This window comes from Neltuma alba, unplaced genomic scaffold, assembly GCF_004799145.2.
Source record: "Neltuma alba isolate B1F8T4 unplaced genomic scaffold, ASM479914v2 tig00013412_pilon, whole genome shotgun sequence".
In the NCBI taxonomy this organism is placed as follows: Eukaryota; Viridiplantae; Streptophyta; class Magnoliopsida; order Fabales; family Fabaceae; genus Neltuma; species Neltuma alba.
In genome coordinates this window covers 50,986-74,924 of record NW_021637666.1, presented here as the reverse complement: position 1 = coordinate 74,924, position 23,939 = coordinate 50,986, and the positions used below count along the sequence as shown (strand labels likewise).

Below are 23,939 nucleotides of genomic sequence, written 5' to 3'. Positions count from 1 at the left end.
AATTCAATTAAAAAAGACTTTTAATAACAAACTCTCGAATCATGTGCGTCGTCGCATAATCCGTTACGACAATATTATATGTATTCATCAGGAGAGGGCAGTAACATATATACAATTACAAGAGAATTTTATTTTTTTGTTAATGAAATTACGTGGTCTCTTGAAGCGAATATGCCAATACCGAACTAATTATTTTGACCGAGATGCTAATCAAACAGGGAGAATCAATTATTAATTAAAGGGAGTCCAATTATATTAGGAAGAGGTCCTATAAATTAAAACCCTATAATGCATGGTCCTAATTTAGCTAGTCCCATTTTGTCTCTCATAATTATGCATTTTTTTCCAAGATAGTCCTTCTAATAATAATAGTTCTAACCAATACAGAGGGAGGGAGAGAGAGAAAGAGAGGGGTTAATTAACTACGCACTGCTGCGAAAACTGAAGGCGTATTGTTAGGTAAAGTGTCTATTCTTATATGTGCATGTCTTCCTTATCATGACAGACAGCTTATATTTTTCAAACCTCCGATTAATGAATGATGTCTTATTCGGCATGTGCCGCCTCCCAATACATGCATTCTGACCATTAGCTTCATCCGTGTTCACACAACGTTCGCATGCGGCCGAGCTTCATTAATCGTACACAACTCCAACTCAAACTATTAAGCCCATTAAGATGTGTGCTGTTTTACCCCTCTTCCACATTAGGAATGTACCTGGCCGCCCGCTGTCTGAGTCTGTCCCCACCCCACGAGAGTAATCTAATCATATTAGAAAAAAAAAATTAAATTATTAATTTTGCTCATGATGAGCAAAATGCATAGATCAGATATCCTCTCTCCAAATATGTACATTTGAGACAGTTAAAGATCAATTTAAAATTAATCGTGCTGTGCTTAAAACCCAGGATTACTCCACCTATTATACCTCACTCGGGGGCGTCCTGAGATTTCTTGCACTTTTCCTCAGTGGCCACGAAGGCTTTGACTGTCTCTGTTTCTGTTTTTTTTTTTTTGGGCCAATTCGTATTTCATGAGTGATCACCTTCCTTCCCGTTAAACTGTCGAGGATGTTTGCCAACTGCCAAGTAAGGTGCAATACATATATATATATATATATATATATATATATGTGGGACGTTGTTGTTTACCAGACGAAAAATTCAGCGTTGAAGCCCTGGGATTCGAAATCCAAACACATATCCACTTTGGGTTTCGGGTGAGGTCATCATGACGTTATCGTATTTGTTTTGCTCCACAGAAGGTTATGTTGCTTGATAAGACGTAAAAACATATGAAAGGAAGCTTCCAAAAGGAAACGCGTGAATGAAAATGTAACTGCGATGGAGTTGAAGTGGGGAGCATGTAATTACGTACTTTGTTGCGTTAGACATTATTTGGGATGAACACAACCACAACACACGCGGTTGGGCGCCGCCAATATGAGAAACTGGGAAACGGATAACGGCAGCGTGATCCAATAGAGCTAGCGTGGCTGTACGCATACCTTCCATTTCCAAGGCCTTTCTTTCTTATTTTTAATCTGGATCAGCCTTATTAGCTTGCTGTTATATGTACACGTGTTATTATAAATTACTAATCGTGTGGCTGTGTAAGCTGCATCCTCATTAATCCCCACATTCATCACATCACTAGTATTTGACCTACATATATTCTCTGGAGTTTCCCTTATTTTGAAAAGCAGTAATATCATTTTTATTCCTCTCAAACCTTCTCTTAGATGTCGATTCCATCACTAAATTTAGACTTAATTAATATATGACTCCATTCTTATAGTTTGTTGAATTGGAAAAATCAAAAATCTCTAAAGACTGAATTGTTCAGAATCGATAATATACTATGATAACCGAGTTATTTTGAATAAGAGTTCAGAAAATAAATTAATAATTCAAAAATTATATTGTCTCCGTTGAAAAACATGTATGTAGTCGAAAAAAGTTGCTTCTTTTTCAAACTCATATCAAAAAGGGCCTACGCCAGCTAAATTCATGCGTGTTTGCAACGTGGAAGTGTTCAGCCCATTGATTTCATATGGTGGTATTAATTAAATTAGACTTTATCTTCATCAGTCTGTATTTATATACTTTTCCGGTCCTTAATATAGAATCTAATTGTTGAGTTGGTTTTTTGTCTAAATATAGGATCTATTTCTCATATTTATTAGTTTTTTCTAAATTACCCCTATAGATACTCTCTCAACCATAATCAAGTAAAAAAGAGAGAATGGCTATTAAGGAAGATTATTATAGTATTTTAAAAAAAACATGTTATATTTCTTATAATTAACTAACTTACTTAATTTTTTTAATCTGATCAAATTAGTTAAATAAGTTTTATATCAAAGACAGAAGGGGAAAGGAGGATTGATTCCCCAGGCCCCACACTCCTAACGAAAGTCAAAATGATCTCTGACTTTTCTCGATTTTGGTCAGCGACAAGCGTTAATAATATATAAAATAAGCTATTAATTGAAGCAATCATGCAATGGAAGTTAATCTACGGCTATAAGGAGGCACGACCTCGGTTACTTGTGGACACCCATCTTTTTTATTGTTTCCCGACAACGGATTTTACTCAACCTTAAACATACGAGAGTCTGCATGAAACAGTTAAGTAAAAACAGAAACAACCGAGAAAAGAAATAAGCACACATAACATTATAGTCCGCCTCACCAAATTAAAAGACAATAAAAAAGTGCAAATTAAACAAGAAAATAGTGAAAGCATCCACCAGAGTATGCATTTGAATGTACATTATATTAACCTAATACTGGGTTAATCTAATATCTGGTTCAGGTAATTTGCCTTGAGCAATCAGGCGTGCATCCTGTGTTTAGTCTTTTGTGAAGACGTTCAATTTTTTATTCTTAGGATTACAGAAAGATAAATTTGGAAATAAATTTTTCATGCCTGTCAATAATTTTTAAGTATTACTCCCTTCAATCTTTATTATAACTTGCATTCTAAAAGAAAAAAAATGATTCTCATTAATTATAAGACATTATTATCAAATTAATTGCATTCTTTGAAGATTATATCGTCATTAAAAATTTTATTAATCACGCCTTTTATATTGTTCTGAACGTAATTCATTAGATTGAATGTGGGTAAATTTATAATTAAATGCATCTTATAATAAAAATAGAAGAGAGTTGGTTGATAATAGGGTATTTCTTCCGTCGGAGTCAGAGATACCGACCAAATGTGAAAGTCAAATAAAAAGGCAGGAGAGGCCTTGATGATGCCCAGCTGTCTACCACTCGCGTGGTAGCCAAGTATCGTTTGGACTCACTCCGCCTCTTCTAGAATCGCTTCCCGCAGTTGCACTATTCCGCCATTCTCCTCTCATTTATGTGATATTTTTTGTTTATTTGCATTCTTAACCTTTCTGCCTGATTTCCTAATTACTTGTGTCAGATGTCATTCTCTTTCGATCCAAAATAAAAAAGACACTGTCCTAACTTCTGTGTTGTGATTTTGTGTTTTCTCTCATAATTAAACACCACAGCAATAACTGTTTATTCACTGGTAAAAGTCAATTTTAATTTTTAACCTATCCTCCATGTTTTAAATTTGTCCCGCAGCTTATCCTCCGTTAATTTTTAGATTAATCGATAATATAAATTAAAAATATAATTTGGAAAATCAACTGGCTAATGGGAGCCATGTACGTGTTGGCATTTCTAACTACTCCTTCCGTTTTTTATTATAAGAGACATTTGATGTTTATGGCATGTTTCTATATATAAGAGACACTTACAAGTTGTCTCTACTTTTTTGTGTTGATTTACTATTTTACCCATATTTATTATCTTTAACTCACACTCTCTCCCCCTCTCACTTCTCTTTCTTTTAATAATTTAATTGTTCTCTCTCATGCTCTCTCTCCTTATTAATGAGGGCATTTTTGAAAAAAAATTATACTTTTTACACATTAATTGTTCTTAACTAATTTTAACTTTTTTTTTATCAACATACTTCGGTTATTTGTCTCTTATAATAAGGAATGGAGAGAGTAGTTCTTTTCCATTGAATAAATCATTCCCTTTATTTTGTCTCAAGGAATTATTCCATGTATCTTTTTCTTTTTATTGCTTTTTTAAATTTTCCATACGTCTTCCCATAAAAATGTGAAAAATTCCCCCGGTGATGAAGGATTTTAAGGGCAGATTTTCCCAGGGCTAGACAAAGTAATAATGAGTCTCAGTGATAAGCAAATTGATGAAATGATGTGTATAAAAAAAAATCTAACACTATTATGTATCGTCTAGATCTAATTTGAATAACTTAAATTGAATTTTATTTTATTTGCTTTTATTCTTTGACAAAATTTAAAATGAAGATGATTTTTTAAATAAAATTTTATTTTTAAAATATTTTTATTTAAAAATTATCAGTTAAAAGTTTTATCTATAGATTTTTGAAATTATACTTGAGAAATACATATCTCATTACAATAATAAATGCTATTATATTTATTATGATGGCAAGTATTGACCCAGATTTTTTTTTTTGGTAAGAAGAAGGGCTTGAAGCCCAGAAAAGAATATTAAAACCTCCGTACGCAATCCTTATTCATCAGAGCCTTCAAACTCGGACCTGGCTTCTCTCCGCTGCCACGTCATCCGCTACCCTCCTCTCCCAAAACACTGTTGTTTTGGGTGCAAAATGAGGGGGCTGACTGCTTCTTCATTTTTTCTTTCTTTTTCTTAACTTGAAGTATTTTTTATTAGCATCTAATATTTTAAAATAATTTTTAGTACACTGACCACATTAAAATATTTTTTAGAAGCACCTTGCATTTTAAAGTAATTTATTTACATTCAACATTCTAAAATATGTTTTCAATGGCACTCGATATCCAAAAATAATTTCTGGTACACTCAATATCTTAAAATAATTTTTGATACACTTAGCATTTTAAAATATTTTTTTCAGTAACATATAATATCTTAGATATATTTCTTAGAGGCAACAAGCATCCTAAATCTGGGACACTATGTGCTACTTGAAAAACACTTTTAAGATAAAAGCTACTTTATATTGTCCATGTCACTGAAAAAATATTTTATAATGCTGGGTGTAACAAAAAATTATTTTAGGATATTGAATGCTCATGAAAAAATATTTTAGTATATTGAGTAAACTACTAAAATACTAAAAATTATTCTACTGAAAAAATATTTTAAGATTTTGAGCGTATAGAAAATTATTGTAGGATAGTACATACTTCTAAAAAAAAATTTTTAGGATGCCAAGTATTTTTTTTTACCATACAAGACACTCTTGAAAGAAATGTTATAACTTGCTAAGTGTACCAAAAGATTATTTTAAAATATTGAGTGTATCAAAAATTATTACAAAATACTGGGTGCTACTGAAAAAATATTTTAGGATGTTGAGTATAAATAAATTACTTTAAAATGCAAGGTGCTAGAAAAATATTTTAATGTTGTACTAAAAATTATTTTAAGATATAGATGTTACTAACAAAATACTTCAAATTAGGAAAAAAAAAAAAAAGTTATCAACCCCCTCATTTTGCATCTAAAACGGCAGTTTTCTGGGTAGGGCAGCGGATGGGACGTGGCGGCGGAGAGAAGCCGGGTCCCTAGGCACACATCAAAAAGACAAAAAGAGAAGATTGGGAGAGACCCATCTGGGCAAGCGCATCAGCGGTTTTGTTACAGTCTGTTGGGATGTGTTGCAATTTTATCATACTCAGCATATCCCGAATCCCGAGGAAGATTAAGCTGCCATTGGCAGTGTTTTCCAAAACAAAATTCAGCTTCTCAACTAAAATCTTTCCATATTGAGACCCTTGAAGAGTGCCCATTCCTCAGCTTCTTCAGCACCACCATTCCCAATCTCATAGCAAAATCCGGCAATCCAGTGACCTGAGTGGTCTCTAAAGAAAAGGAGAAGCAAAAAACAGAAACCTGCTGATGTCTTTGAAGACAGAGAGTCAGGCCAGGCCCATATATACAATGTCGTGCTCGCTAACTCACCGTGGAAGCCCAAGCCCATGGCTGAAAAAAAAGCCAAAGCCCAAGCTTCCCCATCTCCTCGCCATGGCGCCACAAATCAAGAACTTTCAGGATTTTACGCGCGTAGTCATTGTGGTAACGTGTCAACTTTCCATTGGGTATTTAACGTGTTTTGCCAGGAAGGGTCCACATAGCACTGCTCCTGTAATATTGACGTGGCTTATCTTCATTGGAGAGAACAATCTAGCCCAAGGGACCAACTGACACCAATATATCTCTGTTGCGCTCCAATTTAAACGCCAGCGGAGTTACTAAACAGAGCAAGCAACTGGGAGGAAGAAGGTGAAACGTACAGAAAAAATCAATACGATCATGGCGAAGAATAAAACACTGGCAATTCTGCTTCTATTTTCTTTAGGTAAGATTCTGCTCGTGAGTTTTTTCTTCCTGTCGAAATGCTACGCTTTAAAAGATACTGCAATGCACAGATGGAATTGACAGAGGAGCTCTTTTCGTTTTTGTTCCTTGGTGTTCGAGTTGGTTTAATGTTTATTTTTTTCAGCAGAATTTATGTTTGGATTGGCGGTAGCTGCTGAAGAGTCTCCAAAACTCGGAACTGTGATCGGTATCGATCTGGGTACTACTTACTCCTGCGTGGGTGTTTACAAGAATGGTCACGTAGAGATCATAGCGAATGATCAGGGGAACAGAATCACTCCTTCGTGGGTCGCATTCACTGACACAGAACGTTTGATCGGAGAGGCAGCGAAGAACCAAGCTCCTCTCAACGCTGAACGCACAATTTTCGATGTCAAGCGTCTTATTGGAAGGAAGTGAGTGATGTTGTCCCCTTTTAAAGTGTTACGATCAATAATACCTGGGTTCTGTTTATAGGATGACCAACTGAACTGGGTTTGATTTGCTTCTGATTGTTAGGTATAATGATCCAGAGGTCCAGAGGGATGTAAAGTTCTTACCTTATAAGGTCGTAAATAAGGATGGAAAACCCTATATACAAGTGAAAGTCAAAGGAGAAAACAAAGTGTTTAGCCCCGAGGAGATCAGTGCTATGGTTTTGACTAAAATGAAGGAAACCGCCGAAGCCTATTTGGGTAAGAAGATCAAAGACGCTGTTGTCACTGTACCAGGTACCATTCTTTCTTTCCTTTCACCCCCATATTTGATGTCACTTTTTTTTTTCCCTTTTATTATGTATGCGCAGCTGATCTGTGCATGCATATGTGGTCTAATTTGCTTCTTGTTCCTGGTGATTGTAGCGTATTTTAACGATGCGCAAAGGCAAGCCACTAAGGATGCTGGCACTATTGCCGGACTCAACGTGGCTCGTATAATCAATGAGCCCACGGCTGCAGCAATAGCCTACGGACTGGACAAGAAAGGAGGAGAGAAGAACATATTGGTTTATGATCTTGGTGGTGGTACCTTTGATGTCAGCATCTTGACCATCGATAATGGTGTGTTTGAGGTGCTTTCTACTAGCGGAGACACCCACTTGGGCGGAGAGGATTTCGACCACCGACTTATGGACTATTTCATTAAATTGATTAAAAAGAAGTACAACAAAGACATTAGCAGGGACAATAGGGCTTTGGGGAAGCTCAGGAGGGAATGTGAGAGAGCCAAGAGAGCTTTGAGTAGCCAGCACCAAGTGAGGGTTGAAGTTGAGTCACTCTTTGATGGAATTGACTTGTCCGAATCACTGACAAGAGCAAGATTTGAGGAGTTGAACATGGACTTGTTCAAGAAAACGATGGGGCCGGTGAAAAGAGCTCTGGAAGATGCAGGGCTGAAGAAGACTGATATCAACGAGATTGTGTTGGTCGGAGGAAGTACTCGAATTCCTAAGGTGCAACAGTTCTTGATGGACTTTTTTGATGGAAAAGAACTCAACAAAGGAATTAATCCTGACGAGGCTGTTGCTTACGGTGCTGCTATCCAAGGTGGAATACTCAGCGGCGAAGGCGGCGAAGAAACCAAGGGTAACATAACAAACCTATCTATTCCTTTCTTGCTTCTTAAATTACTCTCTGTTTAACTCTTTTTTGGTTATTTGGAGTTGGAACTTGAACTTGCTTTACTTTTGGCAGATATTCTTCTCCTCGATGTTACTCCTTTGAGTCTGGGGATTGAGACAGTTGGTGGTGTCATGACAAAATTGATACCAAGGAACACCGTTATTCCAACCAAAAAGTCTCAGGTCTTCACCACTTACCAAGATCAACAAACCACAGTGTCCATCAAAGTAAGATAATTAACATCCCTGTTTTAATAGCAAAAGTGACTGCCGCTTTATTTGTGTGCTAATCCTTGTGCGGCAAAATTTTAGGTTTATGAAGGTGAAAGAACCTTGACTAAGGATTGTCGCGAGCTCGGGAGGTTTGACCTGTCGGGAATCCCACCAGCACCTAGGTAACGTTGAGGAAATAACAAAGATACAGCCTTTCATATTGTAAAATTTCTCTTCTTGAGTGCTATAGAAGAAAGTAGGACAATGTTGTTTCTGATCATCATTAATGAATAATACTTGCAGGGGTGTGCCTCAAATTGAGGTTACTTTTGAGGTTGATGCGAATGGAATCCTGCATGTGAGAGCAGAGGACAAGGCGGCAAAGAAATCGGAATCAATCACGATTACGAATGATAAAGGGCGTCTGAGCCAAGAAGAGATTGAAAGGATGGTGAAGGAGGCCGAGGAATTGGCGGAAGAGGATAGAAAGGTTAGGGAACGGATCGATGCCAGGAATAAATTGGAGACATACATATATAACATGAGAAGCACAATCAACGACAAGGATAAGCTGACAGACAAGATCGATTCGGAGGATAAGGAAAAGATAGAGAACGTGCTGAAGGAGGCCCTTGAGTGGCTGGATGACAACCAAAACGCCGAGAAAGATGAGTTCGACGAGAAATTGAAGGAGGTTGAGGCAGTATGTAATCCAGTCATCAAGCAGGTTTATGAGAGGAGCGGTGGAAGCTCTTCTGCTTCTGCTGATGATGATGCGGAACCAAACGATGAACTGTAGAGTCAGGCGCTTTTTTCTTTTCTACTCTTACTCTTCGGAGGGCTGTTCTCCTCCCGTGTGGATAGGCGAGAGTTCTATTCTTGTGAATTCCGAGTGGGTCTCTTTCAGGAGATTTTATTATATGTTCTTTATTTAATTATGTTCTCCTTTTGACGATAGTGAATCATTGAAAATGTGACATTGCTATTAAAAAGTGATTGGCTTCGCATATGTTCTCGACTTCGCCCCTGGGAATGGGGTGAGTGCTTCCAAATTCCAATTTGTAAGTACATTAACCTAAATTCAGAGTGCAGCCACCCTGCCCTCTTTACACCGTACACCCTTCGCTAGTGTAAGATTGAGGGCTAACGATGGCCTGTCTTTTGGGCTGCTCATACATACTCTTTACTCTTAACAACTAAACTTTAACAGAGAGCCCAGATCAGGAGGGATGCGAGTTGGAAAATGAATTGAGGATGAAGCAATGTGGTGTCCCCAGATGAAAGCAAAGTATCGGTGCGGAGGCAGCGCATAACTGAAATGCCGGGGGATTCAAAACTTAGCAGGGTAGGATACAAAACATACGACCATGAAGTGTGGGAACATCATTTTCGCCGTCATAGGGTTTTCAACATCGTTTTTACTGTGCGTGCCAAATGTGAAGAGATGGCAGAAGAAGAAGATGGCGGCAGAAAAGCTAAGAATAATAAGCGAGGCGCTGGAGGCGGCAGAAGAGAGAGTAGCGAGATACCAAGAGAGACACGACCGGATACTGAGTGAGATGAGCGCTTATTATTTGACCAACACGGAGCTGTTGGAGGCACTGGGAGGAGCAAGGGCGAGCATGAATCAGGCACTGGAGTTCGCTGCGTGCTTGAGGAGAATGCAGTTACACATCATTTGCTCTTTCCCTCAAGCTCTCGACCTTCAACTTTCCCTAGCTCCCAACCAACCCACCTCCCCAGGGATCAGATAAATCTTGTTCTTCTCCCATTTCGCTCATTAATTAATGCCACCTCCCACTTCTATTAATTTCCTTCTCTTTGGATATCTCGTCATTCATATGCATATATATATATCTTCGTACATATTTCATTGTTCTGTTGTTTATTTTTTTTAATTAAGAAATTTTGTAGCTCCTCTCCTCATGATCCGAAATTGAAGATTAAAAAAATGTTAAAAAGATGATGGATCGCCGGAGTGTGGACTTTGTCAGCCCCACGATCATCCATCAAATTAATTTATTAAGGAAAAAAAACAAAAGAAAATGGCGATTTCGGGTCATTTATCGTCTCCGAACATTTCGCGCTTTCACGATCATGCGTGCATTTGCTGCTGGAGATCGAAACCATGGATCACTGATGAGGCTCACACGGATACCGTCGGATGCCATGGATCGAAGGAACAGTCAGCGTGTGGCAGTATTAATTAATACAAGCGGCGTCCTCATTTCAGGCATTACACTGAAACGAGGCGGTTATCGTTGATAGCGTCGGCAATGGATCCCGCAAACAAAGTTAAGGGCACGAGCGGAAGAATAGGAGGGAACAGGAAAAAGGCCGTAACCAAGTCTGTGAAAGCGGGCCTTCAGTTTCCGGTGGCTCGTGTAGCCAGGTTCATGAGGAAAGGTCGCTATTCTAAGCGTTTGGGCACTGGAGCACCGATCTACCTGGCGGCCGTCCTCGAATATCTCGCCGCCGAGGTATTTTGTTGATTTCCTTGCTCGGTCGCTCCCCAACGCCTTCAGGTTTCGCGATACACCTGAGGCTGAGCGTGTATTTGTCTGGTGTTCTGGATTTTGTTTTTGAAATGCTGGATTATATTGTTTTAGTGGTTCTGACTCTGGAACGGGATGGAGCGTAGGTGCTGGAACTGGCAGGGAATGCGGCGCGTGATAACAACAAGCAGAGGATCAACCCCAGACACGTGCTGCTTGCGGTGAGGAACGACGATGAGCTGGCAAAGCTTCTGCAGGGAGTGACCATAGCAAGCGGAGGAGTGCTGCCAAATATCAACCCGGTGTTGCTGCCGAAGAAGCCACCTCCTTCTTCTGCCGCTGACGACGATGTGAAGCCCGAACAACAGTAGACCCTTCCATCTGTATAACTGTATTTCACTTCCACTTTCTTTAATTTGGGGCGGTCATACATGCTACGCACTGCATTAATGTAGCCGCCAAACTTCCTCAATTTATTTTCGGCATATGGCGTGGGCCTTCCGCGTTTTTTCCACCTCGATTAGCATTGAACTCCCCCATGACTCCATTTCAAAATAATCATTACTTCATACAAAAGTTACTTTACCACCTTTTTCCCACCAATAAAAATTTGTCTGATTGCCAATAAGTATCACTTTACCAACTTGGCCAACGCTCCGCCCAGCAGCTATTTATTTTTGGTCAGTAAAATTGCTCTAATCCCAGTGAGCCCAAAAGCCCAACTCTCAGCCTCTGTTTATAGCCCCCCGGGAAGGAAAGTATATTTTAGAAATTTAAATGAGACATGAATTATTTTTATTTTGATAGGAGCATTATTTTACTCTTCTCGTCTGCGGAAAAAATGACATTTGAAGCTTCGGAGTTCGGTGCACTGTCTATTAGAAAATAATCCAATTTTAATAACATTTCAGTAAAATATCATAAATATGAATTGACCGTCCCGAAAAAAATTATGGTACCGTGATGCCAATAAATATAAAAGCTTTCCACTTCTGAGTTCTGGCGTATAAAAAAGGTCGGCTGAAAAACCAGAAGGCCCAGAAAATTTTCAAAACTGAATTGGCGGCGGTGATTTATTTAATTCATGGCAATCGATAGGACTGCGAAAGATATTGGCTACCGCGGCTTTACAAACGCTGTAACATAAGCAGGCAGAGGACGGTGCCGGCGGTTAACGGAAAAAGATCAAATCTATTTACAGCAAGAGCCACGCCCACGCATAGTGAATAAATATACATTCAAATCTAGAAAGTCTCTTCCGGCTTCATAAAATTGTAATATTCAAGTTGAGTCATCTCTCCTCCGGTCATGGGGTCAAACTTGCATCGATAGAAGCTGCATTCACATTCCAAAACACACGACATCAAAATTTAACTCACAAGAGACGGAAATGCCACAGACAAAGCACTAGTAAATACAATGTAAATAAAATTCTTATCACAAAAGTTGCTCATTTGAGACTGGGTTACTTTAGAATTCGCCACCCCCCCCCCCCAAAAAAAAAAAAAACAACCAAACAATCACAGACGGCTCCTCTTCCAATATATGCCGCTCAACGTCCAACACTATTAGTACTAATTCCATAGAGGTTTGAAGGGGGAAAAAAATCAATTTCAAATACAACTAAGCAGAATAACTAACTTTATTAAGAATTGTGAAACACGTGGAAGAAGTTGAAAAGAACAATACACAAAGCATAAAGATATGATCCACAAGATATACCTTCCATCCATGCCTAGTATCACAATCGTATTCTTTTGGTGGCCAAAGGCAACATTATATTGCAAGCCTTCATTCAAGCGAAACCGGGCCACTGACCACTCTGAGGTGAAATACTTAGGCAGGACACCTGTAAACCAACCAGATCTGAGATGACCATGAGCCATAACTTGCTATAGAGAAGGTTTTCAACTTCAAGTCTATAAGAGAGCACATAATGTCACAGAACCAAATGCCAGATGAAACTAAGATGAAGCCAGTGGACAAACCCACAAACCTTTAATAAATGAAAGGGATGAAACTGAGGAGGGGCTAGTGGGATTAGATTCAGATGTACTTTGTGATCCACGATGCCCCAGTAATCCTGAATCAACCTTTAGACCGAAGACATGAACAGTCCCCTTGTCACTTGAGACGGCTAGCCACTGAGCAGTGGGAGAGAATGCAAGATGGTGTATCTCTGCTCGATCAGCACCTCTTCGCACCTGAAAGTATCATCCGACTAATTTTACATCACATCAAACTTCCGAGAGTTTCATGAAATTAGCATTAGCCTCTCCTTGACAACCTTAATATAACATTTTGAGTCCTAAACAGTAGTAATTACAGCATGAACTTTAGTCTGTAGCAGGTAATGCATATCACACTTGAGAAACAGTTTGATCCTCTGAAGAATGTAAACAGGAAAGCTGATTTTGAGATGATGGGATGACATAGACAAATGCAGAGTAAAATTCCAGACAGATGACATTCAATTGTATTACGTAAACACACCAAGCCCATGAAGGGCGACTCTCCATAGAAAATTAAGAATCTCTGCAGGGCATTCCTGTGAACACTTGTTATCAATATGCAATATAAAATTTATCGCATGCTGCACTATTCTTACCTCATACTCCAAACAAGGCATGGGGTCCAGAGTCTAATTTCCTAATAAATAGTAAATCAATATAATCAACATGAAATCTGTGGCATATCACACTACTGACAAGTTATGAATAGTGTGACATACTTTTTAGACTCCATCCAATATATGGGGTCCACTTCTAGTTAGACATTAGAGCACATTAGTCAAGTTAGCATTTTGCAACTATCGAAGTGCTTGCATATGCTGGTTCAATGGGTCAAATAGAAAGGACTGAAGTTTAATGCAAATTATTGCCAATGGGTGCAGGTTAGTGTTAGGTTCAACTGTTAAATAAATTTAGCCAGTTATTTGGAGCTCTAGAAGACAAGACATACCAAATCAAAATATTTCTCTTTCGATTGATTGCGTTTACTTTTTAAAATTCCTATGACACAATTTTATGGGACTTGGAGACACTATAGATTGACATTCCCGAGGGCCAATAGTCTTCGTAGATGGAAAAAAATCACTAGCATATGGCTGAAATATTAGTTATTCAAGGAAAAAAGTATGAACAAGTTGTAACTACCTCTTGGAGCAATGAACCATCCATAGTATTGAAAATCCTAACCAGAGTGCCCTTGCTACTTGCGGTGGCAAGCAAGCGCCCGTCTTGCGTAAGCGCAAAACAAGCAATTCGGGAGTTGTGCGCCGTTATAAACTTGGTCCGCCTTGACGCGTAAAGTTCGACTCTTACCTGACCCTTCTGTAACCCGGGACAAACCAGAACCATTGGCCCTGAGACATGGGAGACTTCACAAAGCCCCTTTGGATTCGCAATTGTCTCAATTTGATGCAACACTCTAAGATCATCGAAATTGTACACTAATATCTTTTGCACCAGAACCACCACGATTCTGTCCCTTCTAAGACGAACCCCTTTCACCTCAGAACGAAATGATAGCTCGCCGATGCAGCGGGACTGATGGTCGTCCCAAATCATCACTTTGTTGATTGCGTATGCAGGGTCAAACCCACCACCAACGAAGGCAAGTATATTGCACCGAAATAACATCTCAACCAATCCAATCCCACCGGAAGGGCCAAAATCCCGCCGAAAGATCTCGCGAAATGGGTCACAATTGAATACACGGAAACCACAATTGGTGCCGGCGGCGAAGCAGCCGGAATCTTGATTGAATGAGAGATGAAGGAGGGTTGCCATTCCGGTTGCATCAGAATTCGGGGTCCGAATAGGAGAAGTAGGGTTTGAAATCGAATGAGTTTCTTGGGCTCGAGCGACGGCGGAGTAGGAATCTTCACTTTGGGAATGGGGGTGCGAGAGGGTTTGAGGAGGATGCGGCACTGACATGGGTGAGAATGACTGGCAAGAAAACGATGCCTTCAAGCTGAACAGGAAGCTGCGTAAGCGAGGTATGTGATCAAACAAAAGGAAGAAGACAACTTGGGGCGTGAGCAGGAGCAAGTAACTAACACAAACTTGATTGACACGACGACGTGAAGGAGAAGTCAGCCCAGAAATATATACCCACCCCTTTATCGGATAGAGGTCGGCTCTAAGCCCCCGAATCTACCTAAATCGGAGCGGTTTTGATTTGACATCGATTTAGTCCATTTTAACTCATTTAATTTTATAATTAGTTTATTTAATCCTGTAATTACTTTTAAAATTATTGAACAGTTAAATAAATTTCTATAAAGAATATATAAAAAATACTTGATTTTCATATACATGTTTTACTTTAAAAAATTAATAATAATTTATTATATACAAATACAAATTTCATATTATACAAAGAAATATTGGTATCTTTTTTTGAGAAGCAACAAAGCCCCCGCCTCATCAGATCATATTGGTATTGCATTTTTTTTCCCCCAGGAGGCCAGGACCTGCAAAGCCCACGCCATGATCATTGATTTTAACCCGACTAATCTCGCATTTCCCAGACATTGCACAAGAAAAATGTTTTCTTATCCAACCAAGCAAATAAATATTTTATTAAAATTCTGAAGTGCCAATTTTTTTTTAAAAAAAGACCATTGCTTTTACTGGAGACAGGATACTAAATAGAGATACTTCTTCGAATAGGTATTCGAATTTTAATTCACTACATTACGAGGAACTTACCTTCTCCAAACACATATCCTATTTAGCTGGTAGGCGTAGACGGATATCCAATGAGAAAAATTGCAAAAACAAAAAGAATATCTTTACTTTCATTCAATAATGGATTAACATTGAATACAATCATCGGCAAAAATGGTGGAAAAATAAGATGTGCACTAATACTGGACTAGCAGCAATATGAAGCTAGACGACTAAGTTACAGTACATGTATCACCGCGAATTGCCCCGATGGGGTTTCCTTTTGGCCAAAACGAAAGCTGAAACTTATTTCCGTCAGTAAAAAAAGAACTCAATTCCAAAAGGAGAAAAAAAATAGTATTGCGAAGACAAGTAACTCCACGAAACCGAACGTAGAATCGCTGTTCAGTTAGGGCGAGTGGTTAAAATTTGATCCATCATCTGCTTTCTGGCTTGGGGGGCTACCGGCAAGCCAACCCCATACACCACCTGAACTCTGCCTCTGTTTTGCACTTAAGGCGGCCTGCTCAGATGCCGCTTTCTGTCGCTGGAGGAGTTCAAGTTCCTTCTGTAATGTTCCAATAGTTTGAAGCTTCTGTCCTAATTCAGCAACCTCCACCTGCAAGCTCAAACTTTTAGATAAATTTCTAAAATTCATTTCATCTAGAGCTCAGCTGATGATAAAATGCTGATAACAAACTAATATTGAAAGCAAAATTATCTGCCTAGGTCTTCAATGGAAGGCGAGACCCCCGAGGCAGTGTATACGCCCAGGACCAATCATCAAGTTGAACATTACATTGTCCATGTAAAATAAGCACTCGAGACCCATTTTGCAAAGAACAGAAAATATTGAAATTCAAATTCTTGATCACACTGCACCCGAAGTCAAAACATTTTACACGTTAAGCATCGTAACACCAGATACATTCTTCTAGGTTGGACAAAATAACCAATACGCTCAATTTTCTCCACGTCACTGTAAACATTTTCACCTCCCAAAAGGGAGAAAGGATTCCATCAAAACCCTGGCCTACATATACATCGCGTCAATATTCAATTATTCCATCAATGTTAATATTAAAAGATGTTTCTCACAATAAAAAGATCATGCTGTATATAATAAGGGGTGAAAAGCCACACTCGAACAAGAAATGAAAAATGATTTTAAAAAACTGCTAAAGCAATATCTAGTTCTATACCTTTCTTGTTCTTAAAAAGTCATATGTCATGTCAAAACCTAGCTATAAAAGTCAAAGGAAAAGATACACAGAAGCATTTATGCATACCTCAAGCTTGAAACACCTTGACTGCTCAACAGCAAGCTGACTACGCACTGATTGGAGCTCCTACAATATCAGGGCAAAGTATGAGGACTTTTGATTGCGTTACAGAATAAACAACATAGTCCAAATCTCAACAAGTATACATAACTTTTGCTTGTAACAAGTACTAGTAATACATTATATGTAGTATCCCATCCACAAACCTTAGAAAAATCAGTATTCACGAAGTATATGACCTGTTTAGTTCTCAGTAATAAATCAAGCAAGCAAGCTGGAATAGCATGGTAAATTTCTTTAACTTTACCGGTATTACCTACGCAATCTGTTCAATATAATACATACACAAACCATGGTATTCTACTTCAACAGATTCCAACATGGAGAAGGACTTCAACTCTGCAAGTAATTTACCTTGTAAAGTTCAGAGTTACGAGCCTCAGATTCTGCTAATTCTTCCTTTAGCTGAATAGTTTGTATTTTCTCCTTGCTGAGCGATGATTCCAATTCTTCTTTCTCTGCCTTCAGGCTGGATATAAGATCCCCTTTGGAATTCTATGAGGCAGCCAAAATATGAAAAAGCTGTCATTGGCAGAATAAGTGATTGTTGTTTATAATTTAATTGGTCCGGATCTAACTAAAACACTAAAAAACAACTTGTGATCATCTGTCAACGAAAATACCCCTGAAGTATATGTTAATGCTTTTATTGTAGGTCAGAATATGTGCTAATATGCTTTAAGTATTTTTTTACGCCATATATGCAAGAGTAAACTTCTTAAAACTGGGCAGAAAAGATGAGCATGTATAGTAATAAAACATACTGTTGTCCTTGGATCAGCATTGTCCATGACAATTTCCCGAATTTTCCCATCATAACCAGCTTCAACTTCAGACTCCACATCACGGGTAGCATTGGTGGCATTGTGCACGGCAGCGACACTGTCTGGAACAGGGGTTTCAACTGTTTTTGATTGCAGGGTTGATTTATGGCTAGGTTTAAGTACAAAGACCTAAAGCGGGAAATCATATCAGAGGAAGGATGACAAAATTAAATAAATAAATTAAGAAAAAGAAACAACACAAGTAACAGAAGAGACCAAAAATATGAAGTAGTGTTTTACATCATTGTTGTAACGGCCGTTGTATCCACCAAAAGATACAAGTACATCTTCACCATTGTAGGAGCTTACAACCACACTCAAGCCCTGCAATAAGAATCAGAGAATTGAGCATGAAGGATCAGTACTTAAACAATTTCACAACACAAAAAGAGGTCCTTCCGAAACCGATGATACCTCACTAGCAACAGGAACACGCCCTTGGACAGAAGTTACAACTGACCATGTCAATGTAGACATATTCAGCACAACAGTCTCAGAGACTCCTGCAAAGATAACATGGAATATAACTTGTTATCAAGGATACATGCCACAAATGGCAATTAGAGTCATCACCACAAGTCATAAATTTAAAGCAATCGTGAATCGTGATAAGCACTATAGATATGTGATAACCACAGCAAGAGTTATGCTTCAAAGTGATCAGAAGCAAACAGATTAAGGCCTTTTATTTGTTAATCACATAGCTTTTGCAAGAAAAAAAGATGCACCAGGCCAGAACTGATAAGAAACCAAAGAAATGGAAGAGATGACCATGAAGAAGTCATCTCATTTAACTGCCCTCATTCCTAGCTCCAGTAACAATATGAGTAAACAATATGCCCTTATTCCTGATATAAGAAATAATCTAAAAACAATCTTAAATTTAACGGACAAAGCGGCCAAAAGATACCACTCTTATTGTCACCACCACCAACAATGAACCAGTTCTCCCCTACAGTCACACCAGCATGTCCAGAACGTGGTGTAGGTATATCACCTAGTTGTGCTGGCCGAGACCACTCCATCTACAGAAATAAAAGTTGATTAGAAGCAGTAGATTTTTTAGGCCGTAGCTAATAGAGGAGGCAATAGCCTTACAGCTTGCAAATCAAGAACATGTAAATCATTGTAGCAAGTTGCATGTGAACCCCCACCAAAGATAAGTAAGTATCGCTCCGCATGTACAGCAGCAGCATGATCAGACCGTGGTGAAGGAGGCACGCCACTGCCATTTGCAAGACTTTGTCAGCAGCAAGCACAAACATGATTTTTCAAAAAGAAAAGAAAAAATCTCAAAAAATCAAGAATCCAAAATCAAAACACAACAGGGGAGTAAACTGAAGAAATCAAACAGATAAGTATAAAACCAGATTTTGGAACAACGGAACAAGAAGGCCCAGAAAGGTGCTCCAATTTTGATTCAGTTTATCAAAGGCTTTTTTCAACTCAGAAATCCAAAACATCTCATGCATTACAAAGAAGTCACCAGCACGCCATGCCTGCCGTGGAGCAGAAAATAAAATAAGAAAAGCAGGGAGATAGAGAGGATTGCTTCAGAAAGTTTCTTACGCAGCATCAATTTCATCCCATGTCAGGGTTTCCAAGTCAAGAATATGCAGATCATTCAAGAGAGTTCTCTTAGCATCTTGTCCACCAAAAATCACTAAACTTGTCCCGACAAGGGTCACTGATTGACCTCCTCTTGATACCTACAAAATATTACTGTTATGCATTTGCGAACCATAAAATTAACGTCTCTCTCTTTACAAAAATAAGAATCACACGTCGCATACTAATTTAACATTTGAAAAGCTTCTATGGATTTTTTATACTTACTGGGGCTTTCCCATAAGTCTTCAGGGCTGACCATGTTGCCGTTTGCGGATCAAACACTTTCACTGTCATAAAGTAATAATAATGAACACTGGTTACAGTAATGTTAATAAACTGTAATAAAAATAGAAAACAATTCACAAACTAGGAAAAACTCCATACTCAGCAACACGTGTAGTTTTTTCAACCAGAAGCGTACAATAAAGGAAAAATTCAAAATTGAGATGACATGCCGACTAATGCAGCTCTCTATAGTTTTTATATGTAGAGATAAAAAAATTTGTTGAGAATTTTATCATTACCAACTCTACATATCTCTTTCTTTAAGATGCGTAAAGCAACACTGTCATGCTTTTTATTCTTATTGGCATGCTCTTCCAACATATTTTCTATTCTACATTTTAAAAATTTTTCCACAGAAAGAATTCCAAAAATGATAATGTCTAGACAATAATAGATGATAACATTTTTATTTGTACCTTGGATACTTTCAGAAGGATCTTTGGTATGTCCAGCAATTGATAGAAGTTTATTCTCCCATGGAATCTACCATAAAAAATATTCCAGAATTAGCACGAGCAAGAAATAAGTTGGAAGCAGTAGATAATATTATCTTTCGATTTTATGAAAACAAACTATTCTCAACACAAACCAATGAATGGCCAGCACAAGGAGTTAATTTCAGAGGGGGTGTCGACTCAGTAAGCTCAGCTCCAGCCTTGGCCTCAATCTTTGACCAAGTCCAACTTCTCAAATCTAAAACCTGCATCAGTATCCATGTGATTCAAAATGCCAAATAACTCAGCCAACAAGCCTCTGTGTGTGTGTTTGGGGGGGGGGGGTAAGACATATCAGAACAAAATGCCAAATAAATATCCAAAAACACTATGACAGATATATCAGAACAAAACCATAGAAAGAGAGGAATAGCATAAAATCAATGGTTCCCATCAACCTTTATAGATACAACATGACTTGGCCAAAATGTATAATCACATGCAACAGATATAGTGAACACATGCTTACATGAAGATCATTAAGGTAACGACCATTGTGGTTTCCGCCATATATGTAGAATTTGTCTTGAATGACTGCAGCGCCATGCTGAACATATAAACACATTTAGCTTAGAAAAATAAAGAATGAATTCATAAAGGCAAAAAATAGTGAAGAATAAATTTAATATATTTATATTTTGCACAGGTCAATACCTCATATCGGGGTTTCGGTCGTTGACCAGATACAGGAGGGGCAATCCATTGATCATAGACTCGTACTGAACCAAAGCCCTCGACAACAACATCTTTGTCCTCAGCTCCAACTTGACTTCCATTTTCAGTAGATATAGTCTTTGTTTCTGGATAAGACTTCCCATTCTCCATTATTGGCTCCGCTTTAGAATTATGCTGTAAGACGAAAATCATGGAATTGAAGAATACGCCCCACATAAAAGAGATTTCAATGTAAATAGTAGCACAGTAGAGAAAGTTGAATAACATGATGAACATGTTTTTGTGGCGCTTCTGTTATCTAACTGCAAGACAACTTGCCTCATAAAATGAAATCTAGTTCAAAACATCAAATTCTAAATTCATTCTCTGAAAATTGTACATGAATGGCAATTAACCAGGCAAGTATTTGAGTGGGTCAAAAATTGCACTCACACACATTGGGGTAAAGGCTGTTGAAACTCAATAAGACATGTTATGTACAGGACACAGATTTAGCTTTGCAAAATAATATGATTCTTTCTCATTTGATTATGAGCAAAGACCAAATTCGATCAGTACTTCCATTCTGAATAACATATGAATATAACAGGTAAAGCTATTGCAATCGAGGTATATAGATACACAAATATCTGACTAACACCTGCCAGACAAGACGCAACAGCATATATAACAATCAGAATACTCACATTCATTGGCACATCTATTACAGGCTCTACGAAAGAGTTAGATACCCTTGAATACCAGCCAGGATCTTCTTCCTAAATGAAAGAAAAAAACATTGAAGGAAAATAATCAGTTAACAGTCTGCATTACAGAAATGAAAAACATGGAGGGGAAATTGTATGTATTACCTCCAATATTTTCACAAAAAGACGCATAGCTTCTGCAGAAGACATGTTTCCAAGCTGGTTCCAACTGCATTAATAATACCTTTCAGAAGTATTCTCAATTTGACCCTAGCAATATAATAATGCATATTGCAGATATGATATTTGAGGAGAACTATAGTAGTATTTATGACAAACAACTAAAATAACATAAAATTATCTATGCATGGAATATCACGACCAGGGAAACAAATACAGGTCCACTGGAGGAATCAAAAAGTGTGAATAGAAATAGATCAGATAGTAAAAAGCAACACGAATGTTTAAAGTGTACAAACCTGGCCCATTTACTATGATCTACAATCTTCCATGAACTGGGCTCTGGGATGTTACAAGGTCCTACGCTAGCCTGCCATGAAAATTAAACTTAAATTACATTCAAACCCTCTTGAATGGATTGATAATGGCTCCCTTGCCGAAATTCCGCACTGATGGATATGTCCATAAAGGACCGGTAATTAGTAAATCAATCTTTTATAATATTCCTTCACAATTCAAATGACTTCTTGATCTTAGGGAACAAAATTGTGATTCGGGCATTCCATCTGAACCTAGGATTATCTAATTGTAAATGGTTTAATTCTAATAAGACAAATTGCTTAATTGCTCATGAGGTTGGTAAATCAGCAAGGATGTCTTGTCTACTATTGCGTAAATGACCATCAAAGATTCAAAGCCTTTTTATCGCCCATTTCATCCATAAAATGAATGAAGATATCAATAGAAAGATTATAAGACAAGCTTATTAAATTAATACAAAAATTCTCAATTTCCTATGCTCAAATACGTTGGGATTAGCATTAACCAGCCGAGAGAACGTTTGGGAAAGCTGGTCAGGTAATGCACGCAAAAACCCCGGGGGGGGGGGGACATGCGGTCACACAGAATTTCACTTAAAACCACATAAAGGAGGCAAGAGATCACGACGCCAAGCTAGAGAGGAGATCACAATATCACAAATCCGCATCCAATGGATCAGATCACCATAAGGAAGGCGCGAAGCAGAAATGCATAGAATGAAAACAAAAATATGAGAATGAATGGGAGATGAAGAAGATTGTGGCACCTGCTGATACAAGCTATAGAGAAGGAGGGCAGTGGAGTTGGAGAACTTGGAAGTGAGAGATTTGGTGGGAGATGTGGATCCGTCGAATCCAACGTAGGAGGCCGCTGCGTAGAAGCGCTCTGGGTATTGCAGACCAGAGCTTGCCCTCGCCATCGCCATCTCTCTCAGTACCTCTTCAGATCGATGATTAACGTTCTGAAACAGTCCAGGACATAGGAAGGGTGCAAACAATGCGTGTCCTAAAAGGATTTTCAGAAATAATGAGATTTTAGATTTGCATAAAAAGATAAAACCAAAAGGGAAGTCTGTTGACAAGCAGCGCGGTAATATTGTCTGACTTTGCACTCTTCTTCACAGCTATTTGCGAATATTTGGCATAGTTCCCTCAGCTTTTCTTAATTACACTGTCCCAAACCCCGAGTCTCCCATAAGTGCCTAGGGTTAAAAACTTAAGTTTTAAAGCGTATTCAAAATAGTAGGTTTTCAGTTGTGATTTATGAAATATAAAATAAGTGTATAAAAAAATTTTGTTTTAATTTACATGAAACATATTTGAAATTTTTTAGATTATGCCAAATAGGCCCTTAGAGGGTTGCTTAAGTTGGATTATTTTAATTTTTAACTTTGTTTATAAGATTATGAATCACCAATAGAGGTTAGGTGGAGCAGAAGGAGTTAATTTTTTATAACGTAATGATTAATGTTTGAATATTTGTCAGAAAATGTGCCTACATTTAGTGTTATAATGGCGATCTAAATAGAATTGTCTCAAATAGAAAGATTTTTATATTTAACAAAAAAAAAATCAAGAACCAATACCTTCTTCACAACATGACTCAATTTTTTCTTAGGCAAGGTGCTCACAGTGCTCAACAGTGCTTCAATATGACTGCATGCACAGTAAAAAAAATCACGAAAAAAGCAAGAGAAATCATCGGTAGCTATGGATTTCGGCCAATCTTTTGGGCTACGGACCCACGGGGTACATGTTTCTTTCTTTCCTTTTTTATTGTTTCAACGCTATGCACGTTTTTCAGCTCTGGCTCTTTTCAATTCCTTTTAGTTTTCAATGCCATTAGATTTTTTTGGGAAATAATACAGTGCGGTCGTTAATTCCTTATACTCGGAAGATTTTGAATAGCGTATATGCATATTATTTAATTTATTAAGATTTGCGGAAAAAAAAGTTTGAGGAGGAACTAATTAATAAAATTATTATATATTTTATACTCGTCCGCTCTGATTCTAAACAAGACCTATTTTTTTTAGTATAATTTAATTACAAAATGAGTTTTAATTTAGGATCGTATTAAACTAAATAATATATGC

General features: G+C 38.0%; 4 protein-coding genes across 4 annotated transcripts; 2 read left to right on the top strand and 2 right to left on the bottom strand.

The window, feature by feature from the left end:
- The first annotated feature begins 6,358 nt into the window (after positions 1–6,358).
- Positions 6,359–9,249, top strand: LOC114737167 (luminal-binding protein 5). The gene is made up of 7 exons (XM_028925078.1): positions 6,359–6,427; positions 6,575–6,842; positions 6,946–7,157; positions 7,287–8,009; positions 8,118–8,272; positions 8,357–8,439; positions 8,561–9,249. The coding sequence occupies exons 1-7, from the start codon at positions 6,382–6,384 to the stop codon at positions 9,054–9,056; spliced, it is 1,983 nt and encodes a 660-aa protein (XP_028780911.1). The 5' UTR covers positions 6,359–6,381; the 3' UTR covers positions 9,057–9,249.
- A 929-nt stretch (positions 9,250–10,178) lies between these two features.
- LOC114737169 (histone H2A.1-like) lies at positions 10,179–11,528 on the top strand. Its single transcript, XM_028925080.1, has 2 exons — positions 10,179–10,737; positions 10,899–11,528. Exons 1-2 carry the CDS (start codon positions 10,534–10,536, stop codon positions 11,121–11,123), a joined length of 429 nt encoding a protein of 142 aa, XP_028780913.1. The 5' UTR covers positions 10,179–10,533; the 3' UTR covers positions 11,124–11,528.
- A 271-nt stretch (positions 11,529–11,799) lies between these two features.
- On the bottom strand, positions 11,800–14,841 carry LOC114737157 (autophagy-related protein 18a). Its single transcript, XM_028925066.1, has 4 exons — positions 13,908–14,841; positions 12,749–12,956; positions 12,475–12,601; positions 11,800–12,087 (listed from the first exon to the last, which is right to left on the bottom strand). Exons 1-4 carry the CDS (start codon positions 14,688–14,690, stop codon positions 11,997–11,999), a joined length of 1,209 nt encoding a protein of 402 aa, XP_028780899.1. The 5' UTR covers positions 14,691–14,841; the 3' UTR covers positions 11,800–11,996.
- A 686-nt stretch (positions 14,842–15,527) lies between these two features.
- Positions 15,528–22,890, bottom strand: LOC114737168 (acyl-CoA-binding domain-containing protein 4). Its single transcript, XM_028925079.1, has 18 exons — positions 22,611–22,890; positions 21,823–21,893; positions 21,509–21,572; positions 21,344–21,415; positions 20,637–20,831; positions 20,452–20,529; positions 20,078–20,188; positions 19,905–19,971; positions 19,429–19,490; positions 19,162–19,301; positions 18,691–18,817; positions 18,503–18,617; positions 18,007–18,095; positions 17,833–17,916; positions 17,533–17,721; positions 17,123–17,263; positions 16,715–16,774; positions 15,528–16,044 (listed from the first exon to the last, which is right to left on the bottom strand). Exons 1-18 carry the CDS (start codon positions 22,767–22,769, stop codon positions 15,835–15,837), a joined length of 2,034 nt encoding a protein of 677 aa, XP_028780912.1. The 5' UTR covers positions 22,770–22,890; the 3' UTR covers positions 15,528–15,834.
- Positions 22,891–23,939: the final 1,049 nt, after the last annotated feature.